The sequence below is a fragment of the Anguilla anguilla genome, chromosome 3, assembly GCF_013347855.1.
Source record: "Anguilla anguilla isolate fAngAng1 chromosome 3, fAngAng1.pri, whole genome shotgun sequence".
Lineage (NCBI taxonomy): Eukaryota > Metazoa > Chordata > Actinopteri > Anguilliformes > Anguillidae > Anguilla > Anguilla anguilla.
Window position 1 is genome coordinate 35,969,893 of NC_049203.1, and position 12,178 is coordinate 35,982,070.

General features: G+C 38.2%; 1 protein-coding gene across 2 annotated transcripts in view; it reads left to right on the forward strand.

The window, feature by feature from the left end:
• Positions 1 to 12,178, forward strand: part of ccdc141 (coiled-coil domain containing 141) — a 48,154-nt gene that overhangs the window by 9,809 nt on the left and 26,167 nt on the right. For both annotated transcript variants that reach the window (XM_035408196.1, XM_035408195.1), the window contains exons 3-6: positions 539 to 730; positions 2,126 to 2,234; positions 5,238 to 5,491; positions 5,967 to 6,086. In XM_035408196.1, the coding sequence (XP_035264087.1) occupies positions 539 to 730; positions 2,126 to 2,234; positions 5,238 to 5,491; positions 5,967 to 6,086 (675 nt within the window). The remainder of the gene's footprint in view (positions 1 to 538; positions 731 to 2,125; positions 2,235 to 5,237; positions 5,492 to 5,966; positions 6,087 to 12,178) is intronic.

Below are 12,178 nucleotides of genomic sequence, written 5' to 3' on the forward strand. Positions count from 1 at the left end.
CAAATGCCATCACTCTCATGAACAATTAACCCAGCAATGTGACCTGCCATTGCATGTCCTCAGTACAATGCCTGTCAAAAATAGTCATACATACCCACAGCCATATTCATAGTGCAATAATTTATTCATACACTCATATTTGCTACATATTTATTCAATGCATATACACAACGCACTTTCACTACTGCTTACTGTAGGTAAAACCTACTCTTGTTGTTGTTTGTCATTGTTGTTGTTGACCTTGTTGAATGTAAGCACAGTGTGAGTTACTGTGAACCGGAGTCAAATTCCTTACATGTGAAAAAAGAATGTTTGGGCAATAAACCCGATTCTGATTCTGATTCTGGTTATCAACAATGAAGCAACGCAAAATGTTTTTTCATAACTGTTTAATGGGTAGACATTTGTTTAATGTTCTGCTTAATAGCTTGGCTCATTATCCTTTACCTAAAAGTATACATGTTTTAATGTATTTTAAGGATATGTGAAATGCACACTTTTCTCTGAGTGTACGTCATTACTCACATCTATCTTTCAGAAACATGAACATGGTGTCTGGGGTCTGCTGTCTGAGGCAGATAAGGTTGCACAGAATAAGAAAAATGAGGTGGATGTACATGTGGCTATGGCCAGCACACTGAGCGATGCCTGGAGGACCTTAATCGCACAGCTGGAGAAGCGAAGGTCCCTTCTAAACTTGGCCTCAGATTTCTTCGACCGAGCCCTGGAGGTAGGAACTTCAGACCAAAAGACCAATAGCTTTGTTGCTTTCAGGTTTGAACCTAAAGGATTGACTGTTTCAGCATACTGTCTTTGTCAGTGAAATGTTCAAAATTGCTCATGGAAAATTAAATAAAACCAAATACATTGCACTTATATGGTTTTATGATAACATATTCTACCACCATTACAGATGACATGACAATTTATTGATCATTCATATCATGTGACTGGAACACTTGCAGAACTGCTTATGGTTTTCAAAAACATCACAGTGAAAAGGGCATTATTCAGTTTTATTGTGAAAAGTAAAATATTTATTTTTAGTCTCTGGAATGAAATCACACAGCGCATTGCATAGTAGCTGTTCATTACTTGGTTTGTCATTGAGGCTCTACATTCAGATTCATGAATAGTGCATCCACTAATTCATGGTAAAAGTAGATTAAATGAAGTTTGTGGCAGATTCTTGGCAAAGGATATACACTTATTAATGCATGGATACCTCTTTCAGAAAAGTACTTAAGTACAGTTGCAAAAAGAGCAATTTTATATAAGGTCATTTTCATCTGTAAGCAAATTCAAGTTAAGACAGATGTCTCAGATTTACCTGTCAGACAGATAAATTGCTCTATTTATTCTAACTCACTGGCAACTGTGTAGTATAACGAGTAAGGAATTGAACTTGTAACCTAAAGGTTGCAGGTTTAATTCCCAGGAGTGCCATTGTACATTTTAATTAACCTGAATTGCTTTAGTATTTCAGCAGTATAATTGGACACTGCGTAAAAATGCAAAGTGTCTGTAACTTGCTCTGGCTTGTGCAAAATGCCATGAATTTTATGCATTGTACAAAAGTTCACCAACTACTAAGACACAATGCATGGTGGTAGGAAAAATTATATACACTGTACCCTCAGAAAGTTTAAATCCATCTTTGCTGAGGTGTAAAATAGATCTGTGATAATGACCGTATATGAATGGCAAATGAATGCAATTTTTCAGGAGACACATAAAACAGCCGTTCCTCAAGCTGTTAAGCTAACTACAAAGTGCAATTGATCTTTTGGGTTAGAATCCTACAATAGAAGCAAATTATATAGAAGATTTTTATAGAAGCAAAAACAATAAACAGGATGCATTTGTCATGTGACAGGTATGGTTACATGTGAAATGCTAGTTCGAAAATGACAGCTTGACAAAGCAGGGAGGTCTTTTTCTGTAAATCCAAGTACATTCGCCATATTAATTAATGTCAGTGCCCATTGTCTCCAACTGTGACACTGAAATAGTGAACTCTGTACAGGAAAACACTGTGCTGTGCTTTAAAATAGGCAGTGAAAACACTTCACTTTAGTGCTGGAGCACCACTGAATATCTAAATGTCTGCAATTTCTTTGTGCAGTTTGCCATTAAGATTGATGAGGCAGAGGACTTCCAGCACAGTGTACAGGGGTTTACTGGTGCTGACTGCTTGAAGGAGGTCCTCCATAAACACAGCTGTATAAAAAAAGGCAAGTGTGTCATGCAAATAATGGGCCTTGTGTCTACAGGCTTTGATAAATCATTATGTTACTTATACTCATAGTCCAAAATTTGATTCAGCATTTATTTAGCTGCACAGTCTACAACAGGGGTGCCCAATACCTTGATGCTGGTAGATTGCATGTCATTTGTTAAAATGCATCAGTAAAAATTATTTTTCATCCCTCTCCCCTATAGTTTCTGCCTGACTGGTACACTAGACTGACATGAAATGTGGCCAATTTGATAACTTTGTTAAGCGTGCCCATTCATGATAGAGACAGGATTGTACATTCAATATTTTGTGCTATGGCCATGTAAATGTCTAATATTACGCGAGAGTAACACAAGAACTTTACCAACACATTTCATGTGGGGCAGAGAGTCGTGGTGGTGACATGATAGAGCTGTTCCATTTCAGCCAGGGAATTTCTCTTTCAATATCTGATGGATAGACCTAATGGTGTTTTAAATCTAAAACTGGGATTTTTCTTTGTCAAGGAATTATACTGGTCAAACGATTTAAATTGTATGCTAATACAGGTACACTGCTACTTAATTTAGGACATATTTAAACTAGGCTACATAAGGTAGCCTACTGGAAACTGTAAAGCTAGTAACTTTTCCCAACACTAGTCATATTGAATATTAGAGTTACATTTGTGTCTTTATTATGCAATTAAAATATTTTATTAAAAACAAAAATATGATTGTGCATTAGTTTCAGTTGCATTCAGTTGAAATTTTAGTTGCTTATTGCAATTATGGTTGCGTGTTGAAGTTTTTGCATACTGAAATTTTTGTTGCGAGTTGAAGTTTTTGCATATTGAAATTTTTGTTGCGAGTTAAAGTTTTTGCGAGTAGTAGTTTTTGCAAGTTTAAATACTGTTCACAAGTCGAACACATTCGGGTGGGCGAGATGTACTCGGAGATATAGGTGATGCACCGCTATTGGCTAGTCTTACTTTGGAGTGACAGTTCAGCTACACACAATCAGATTTGATCGTTGATGTGTAAATTGTGGCCCTTTTCAAATTTAAGTTCCCCATTCAATAGTTCCATTATGGCAGACATGGAAACGACAGCGTAGCCTATATAGTAATATGCACGTTATATAGGCTACAGTATTGGCAAATAAGTTTGTGCTCCTATACAAACTAGTTAGTGATGTCACTGTCACACATCGTGACACACCCCTGGGGTGGACAGAAGAGCTGGACACAGGGAGATATGGGAATCCACTGGCAATTTATTAAGCAGAGAGAGAGAGAGAGAGCAGTTTCACAGTATAAAACAAATAAACAAAGAAGACAAGTCCTTATTTGACTCTCACTCACTCTCTCTCTTCGTAGGGAGAGGGATCCCCAGTCTCAGACACCTACTGGGAAAAGAATGCACACTTTTAAACCCTGGACTGATTTGTAACACAATCCAGGTGTGTGTGCCTACTTAACCAGTGGTCTTCCAATTGCCCAGATTCTCTCTCACAAACCGAGCCATGCCACAGTCAAGTTTAACAGGAGGAAAAATGACACTAAATCTGGCTAGCTAGTCTGCTGTGATCAACAGCGACATTGCTATGCTCGTGCAGCCATCGCCACGAGCTTCCTCATTCGAGCCATGCCAGACAGTATAATAAAAATCAATACTCCTAGATTCGTTTATACAGTGATGTCCTTTCTAAGTTCAAAAACAAAGCGAGAATACAACATATTTGATATTGAATTAAGTTCATTCAGACCCATTTCCCCAGTAACTATGAATTGTATAAATTGTAATGCAGCAGTATTAAGTTATGTTATGTACAAAAAAGTTAAGTGTTAAAATAGCCATTTTCATATAATCATATTGATGTGCAGTGTACTTTTGCTTTGAAACCAGACTAAGTCTTTGATCCTTCGTTTAAATCTAAGTTGGGGGGTAGGGGGGTGTTGTTGTACCACCTCATACTCACAGTATACCAAACTACATCACTGTTCCCAGGAAATTTTAAACCTATGGTTTACATAGAACTTTCTGTTAGCTTATGCTACGTTGTTGGCAAGCTTCTGTATGTAGTTTTACAAATACATCAAGCGATAGACGAAGAACACTTTATGTTTAAGAATCTGTCCTAACGTTACAGAGCATTGCTAGCTAGACTATGACTTTAGAACTAACATCAGGACTACATAGATAATACGAGTTGCTGGCGGGTTAGCCTAATCAAGACATAGAGCACAACCCACAGATTCTTAATCAGAAAGCATTTACAAGAGCATGCATTTGTAAGACTACATAGCTTGCTAACAATGTCGCACAGGCTTACAGAAAGTTCTGTGCACTTTCCTGAGAGCAACTTCTAATTGGCCAGGCATGAACTACATACTTGGGAATGTGTAACCAAACTGTCACAACAAAGGAGACCCATCACATCGTCTACACTTCTGGATAAATCCTGCCTGTTGGACAACTTGTGTTCAACTTGTGACTAGAAATTCAATTCGCAAAAACTTCGACATGCAACCAGAATTTCAACATGCTACCAAAATTTCAACACGCGAAAGGTTTCACAAATGGTTTTTGCTTTTATTAAAATATTTTTTGATAGCATAATAAAGACTCAAATGTACATAAATACACCAAAAAATGTGGTGGTTGCATGCAATATTATTAAGTCGACTCAAAAAATAAATAGTTAGATCTACTTAATAATAGATTTACACAGTAAAATATCCTATGTTCATTCAACTCTAACAGCCTACATATTGAATTGACAGGGTTGTGTCGCAGAGGGCAAGAAAAATAGCTTCTGAAATGGACTTTGCATGTAAATTTTTAAATCATCAGATTAAATGCATACATTAACTTGAAAATGTGGATTTTGCATTTTCTTTTGAATAATGTCATGGTTTTTGCGCACATCTAATGAAAAGGAAATGTAACTGATGACTTGAATTTTGGCACGGATATGCTTTCATATATGACAGCCTTTGTTTGTGTTATTCCTCTAGGCCTCTTGGAAAATTCTATGCTAGTTTTGAACAAGAGCCAGGAGCTGTTCGACTTCTTGAAGGAGTTCCAGGAAGATAAGGCTCTTGTGAATCAAGAAAAGTTTTTGGGCGCACATAGGAGCTGTGAAAAGGTGGAAAGCCTTATGGAAATTCTGCAGGACCGCCGTAGGCAGGTGGATCGCAATATGAAGCGACAGGGCCTTGACCTGGAGATGATGCACCACATCTACCAGTGGGACCAGCAGGAACAGGAAGTGAGTAACTGGCTGTCACATACACACATAAGATATTCACATAATTTGGCTGGTCAAGATATGCTGTATATACATTATTTGATTTTAATATTGTCTACCTCTACTCATTACATTTGTTTAAAGCAAAAAGCATCACTTTAAAAAATGATTTGTCTGTGTGGTTAGATTAAACTATGATTGTTAATTTTCTGGGTTTCATTTAAATGGATGAATGAATTATAACCTTACAAAAGGTTAATAATGTTGTCTGGTATATCACAAAAGAGATGGTAATTTCAACATTACATAAAACACAGTACCTCCTGTAAAAACATTGAATTACCATCCCCTGTATATATTGAATGTCATATCCCACTGCTTTGTTTGTCTCATCTCTACCCTAAACATTTGTTCAATTTACAACCAACTGTAACATTATAAAGCAATAATCATATAAACTTATTCTCTTCATTTCTTTATTTATCATAATATGCAGGCAACAAACTGGTATAAGAACAACGCTGAGGTGTTCCTAGAGAAAGATCAACTTGGTTCTACGCTGTCTGAAAATGAGGAATTGCTCCAGGAGTATAAAAACTTTGAACTGAAAGCCAAGGTAAACTATCAATAGTGTCAAATACAGCAGGTATCATATTAGCGTCACATATGAGTATATGACAAGAAGGGATTAGCCATAATTGTGAATATAACTAGTTTATTATTTTCTTCAATGTATACTTGTATCATTTTGCAAGAGAGTTCAGTCAAGAAAACATTTAACATAAAACTACAATTATAATGCAATTCAAATATAATCTCTGCTAACACAAAATTTTGTAGGCCTGATGTAAAATGGAATTTTATTGTACAATTGTGCCGCATGGTGGTGGTAAAATGCATATTTTTTTTTTATTTGAAAGGCCAGTTCCCATGCCCCAGTTGACCTGTCACTGGTGAAATTTCCTAGGTCCTTTCATCATGAGGAATAATTTATAAGTCCTCAATAAGTTCTAAAAATTACCAAAGTACTGTGTAAAAATTGGATGGGTAACATATGTTAATGTAATGTTTACCTTGCTAGTGAAGTTTAATCCAGATTCAAATCCATGTTGGTTTTCCATTTTCCATTTATGAAAATGAACCTAGCCTGCTGGTTAAAACTGGTTGGCACCACACATCTGCTTGCTAATAATGCATTAGCAAATCTACCTAGAAGATATTAATTTATACAGAAATCTAATTTTAAAAACAGAATATGGTGAGGTAACTTGAATTGAGTTCACTTTGCATTTGTGCTAAATAACCAATTATCATAATTTCATAGGCTAGCTAAGCAGGTGATGGCAGGTGATGGATGGTTTTGGCGGGCACGGTGGCATAGTGGTTAGCACTGTTGCTTTGCAAAAAGGAGGTTCCGGGTTCGAATCCGGGTCCGACCGGATCCTCTCTGCGTGGAGTTTGTATGTTGTCCCCGTGTTCGTGTGGGTTTACTCCGGGTACTCCGGTTTCCTCCCACACTCAAAGACATGCATGTTAGGTGCGCTCCTGCAGTTTCCCTTGACTAAGGCACTGGCCTCAGAACTGGAGTTGGTCCCCAGGCGCTGCACTGTGCCTGCCCACTGCTTCTAAGTAACTAGGATGAGTCAAATGCAGAGGACAAATTACCCCACGGGGTTCAATAAAAGTATATCTTATCTTATCTTATCTTGTATTACAGCCCTAGATTGTGGGCATGCATGAGAAAAAACTGCAGATATACCTTTTCAAGGTCCTGCAAAATTAGTAAGGAACTCTTACTTTCGAATTTAATCAAGGGAGAACTACAAAGAAATGCCCTGTAATCTCAGTTAATCATATTTCAGTTTATCGTATTTGTGCCAGACAGGGCTTTTTTTTGCCTTTAAAGGTAGCACAGTCAGGACAACTCGTGTTGAAATATTTTAATGAATATGCAAACCAATTATTTAGGTTTGGCGCTGAATCGATCTCCTTTAGCTACTTCTTGCCAAATCAAACAGAGATCACAATACACCTCCCCTACTAAAGAGGACATATACCAAAACCCCCAGAACAGCAGACCATTCAAGTGCCTAACCCCAAAACTATGTGTACAGCAGAGCACCTGCTATTTGTTGAAAGATCTGGGACCATACTGAACCAATACCCCTCCAGCATGGAGACGAAACACAAGCTGAGATCCTGGTTCAGGCGTTAGCCAAACTAACATTATTTGATAGTGATATGAACAATGTGTACAGCAGAGCACCTGCTATTTCCTGAAATATCAGGAAAACCATACCAGTATCCCTCCAGCATGGAGACGGAACACAAGCTGTGATCCTGGATTAGCCATACTAACATTATGTAAGGCCTCTGGCCATGCGGCTTATACTATCTGGTAAAAGCTATGTGTACAACAGGGCGCCTGTTGTTTACTAAAGATAGGAAATCCAAATCAATATCACGGTTAACCATTGCAAAAGTAACCTGATGACACCAGGGTCAAAAAAAGGCATATTATTTTTAAAAGAGTCAGTGCCAAGCACCCACCTGGTAATAACGAATGAATTAATAGCAGCAGCAGCTAAGAGCTAATGTCAGTAGAACATGCATCTGTTGAAACTGAAGCTCATCTTTTCAGCTTGATTGATGTCCATGGTATTGAGCCTAGTGTAGCGTTCAAAGCAGCAGAAGACTACCGTGTATGACTTTGGCCGTGTCCAAATAAACACACTTGCCTAAGTATGTTCAGGAGCATACAATTTAGGAAGAAAATGAACACTTTGGGCTTTTAAATATGACATTCAGCTTTATATATTCATTACATTACATATACAGTATATACTGTATATATATATATATATATATATATATATATATATATATATTCCATCAACAAATGAACGCAGGTGGCTGTAGGAAATTTATATACCACTGGGACTGCATTTAAAAGTATGTGGTATGTTCACTTTATGGTACGTTATTAAAACGAACCTCACACTTTACAGAATAGCTTCAAAATGGCAAAATGGCTTGTCGCCCCTAACTGAATCAGAATGTAAACTACACAGGTGTGGGATGATTTATTATACTCCCATAGTATAGTTAGAATGATGGTATTTTCAGTGGTGTAGTGCTATTTTTTAGTGCTGGAGTGCAGTATTGTATGACGTCACCTTCAAAGGTAGCCAATTAGTCTAGATATATAACGGTCTGTGCTGTAAGTGTAGAATGAGTTAAAAACTGAATACAATGTATCACTTCAGCGCTCAACAGAACGCTACACTGAGACCGAGTGCAGCAAATAAGTGAAAAGGGACAGACACGTTTCTTTATAACGTGCACATTCTATTAGGCTATATCAAAACCCTAAATACAAGCATACCATATGGCGCATTTTTAAATATAGGAACATGAAATGGAGCATTTTAAAACAAGGACAAGTTTTTTACACGTTTATCCTGAACAAATGCAATTCATTACCTAAATACCAAAATCAAACTCAAAACATGCCAACAGCACATTAGAAATTATAATGATAATTATTGCCTGTATTTAAAAGTTGATGGTGGTCGCAGATGTTGGCCTAGATTGATCACAATAGGTCTTTGACCCTGTTTACACTTGGTGTTAAAATGCGTCATGGGCGATCGGATCATAAGTGGACAGCGCTAAATACAAGTGTAAACGACCACCAAGACGCATTGTGATCTGATCACTCAAAGCCCTTGCCGAGGTGGTCTGGGATGCATTTGACCACATATCTTTTGTAGTGTAAACACTAATGCGTCCACGACAAGGACGTAACAGGAAAATATGTCATCGATGCAATTTTTCGTCTTGTTCTGCGCTGTTTTGCAAGTCTCAAATGACTTTGTCCTGCCAATCTCACCAGTTGGAATAGCCCGTACATGTATATTAGTTCTATATAAGCGCCAGATCTATATATCTGGGGCTTGTCTGGGGACAGATTTTTGACCTTCTAGCGGAAGTGACGTAGGCAGTAACGAAATCTGAACACAAGTGGTCAGCTGGTCCCCTTGGAGACGCATGATAGACACAGGTGTGAACGGCAATGTGTCTCAGCTGTCCACTTGTGTTCGGATCACCGAAACACATTTTAAAACATGTAAACAGTGTAAACAGGGCCATAGAGAACTGAGAGAAGTAAAATGAAATTGATAATTTAAAAACAATTAGGCCTGTGACATTTTAAAACAAGCACAAGTTTGAAAAAGTTTATTCAGTACAAATGCAATTAGGCCCTAGCTAAATACCAAAAGCGTAAAACATGTCAACAGCACATAAAGTGATGGCTAACAAGAATTATTGTCCGTATTTTAAAGTTGAATTCATACGGACGATGATAGGCATGGATGCAGACAATTTGATCGCATGTGCTGTAGTTGGTCAAAAGATGAGTCAAGAACACAGGACGGTGCAGAATTGGAGAAGAACGTGGTGATGATGGCCAGCCAGTCTGCTGTAAAACCGAATAGGCAATGTCGCTCTGATGAATGAAAGAGAGAGAAGTGGAGAACGCAGGAGAAAGACAGGGCACGTTATTATTCAAGCCGAATGGTCCACAATCAAGTAGCCTGGACGAGGTGAAAATGTCGGGTAGACGTGTGTGCTGTAAAAATACAACAAAATAAAAATGCACAATCAAGACAGGGTGTTATACTGACCCTTAAAGAAACTCCTACAAAGGGTCGGGCTCATCATTAATGGGGGCAGATGCCTGTCTTGTCCGGGTATCTTTGGCTGAATGGTGAAACCGAAGCCAAATGGTCACGTAAAACCGTCATGTTCTATCAGTTAGCCAGCCAACGTTTTTACAGTGGAGTTCCATTGCTGACCAATACCGACGTTGGCCCAACATATTCTTGCTATCTGGGTTAAAGCAGAATGTACATCAATTAGGTTAGGCTTTCCCAGGGATCATATAAACGTTAGCAACACTAATAGGCATCTAAAACTGAGATAGTCATTGGAGCAACAACCTGTGGGAAGATTTCCTTCCCTGTCTCTTTCCTTCGTGCCATATCTGTAATAAATCGTTTTACAAAATGTTAGTTTTAGGCTACTAAACTGTTCAATTAGTGAACAGAGCTAGTATGAACGAATAAACTCTGATCAACTGTTATCTCTAACAGTTTTTTCATGTTATATTCAACTATATCTAACTATACTCCCTCTCTCCTATGTGTGTGTGTGAGAGAGAGAGAGTGATTGTGTGTGCGTGCGACCGTGTTAGTGTGTCCCCCAGGTACAGTAGAAAGCATGCAAGCACGCACGCACGCACACACACACACACACACACACACACGGGTGATACAGAGCATCTTAGTCCCTAGATTCATATTGTTAACCTTAACCTTGACCTGTGTGACAGAGCTTGTGTGGGAGCATAGCCTACATTAGCCTAGATTTCATGGGGCTTATGGGGAATATTGTGTATCTGTGCGAGGCAAAATGTGTGACATGGTCAAAATAATACAAGAAAATAACTATAATAACAGGGTATTAAAGCATAACTGATTAAATCGCAATCTTATCACAACTATTAACACTTAAAGATCCCAATTTAGCTATTCAAGTGGCATCCAATAATGAGAATGAATTCACACGTGTAAGTTGGCAGAGACATTGTGAGCAGAAATTCCTCATACCATGACACCCAGAAAGAGTGTTGGGATTTTGCACTTTTTTAATACAATGTAAGAATCCCCTCAGATACACCACATGGGAACGCATGTAGTCTTACCTGGTGCTACTGGAAACGGGATTAATTTGATGTCATCTCGATTACCTACAATAATAACTATTACTTTACTGTACATACAAACACAGAACAACACTGTAATTGCTAATTGTAAAACACAAAACTGTAGCGTAAAATCTATGACTGCGAACTTAAAAATGCTCAAACTCAGGTCTCCAGGGTGAGAGGTGGCCATGCTAACCACTGTGCTAAATATAAATTAACCTGTAGCAGAGCGGTTAGGCAGACCCACTAGTTGATTGCACCACTACATGCCCTCATGCTGGCATGCCACTGTCCCCACCTAAATCCCACTCTGACACCAATGTGGGGGTAGGTGATCTGGCAAGGCTCAAACTCGGGTCTCCCCGGGTGAGCAGTAGCCACGCAAAGCACTGCTGAAGATGAATTCGCCCCTAGCAACTTTACTAATGAATCTCTACATCTACAGTTAACTGCAGGACTTTTACTACCACTTCTGTAAATTACTGCAAATGAAAACATCCAAGTATCCTACTGTTGTATCTTCTGCAAAATGGCATGAAGTCAATGTAGTGACTTGTGAATTAAGTTATGTTTATTTTTCTACAGCATTGCAGAAGGAGGCATTTATCTCATTGACCACAAACCATTTCATTTTATCTTACATGAAATAAATGAAAAGATTAAATTGACCATAGCTTATTTATGCATTAAAAACAAAAAACATAACTGCAATAAGGCTTTCGTATATGGTGGAGTGGGCTTTAATACTTTTGACAATCAAAGTCCAAATATTCTTTGATCACGGATTCCACATGGGGATTCAGGAGTACTGCTTTCTTCTGGGCTTTCTGTCTGGGGTCCCATCGCTGACGTGGACCTTTGAGGAACACTTCTTCTGCCCTATCAGCTTTTCAAAAACTTTTTTCATCATTAGTAAATTTTGTCATAGTCAAAACATT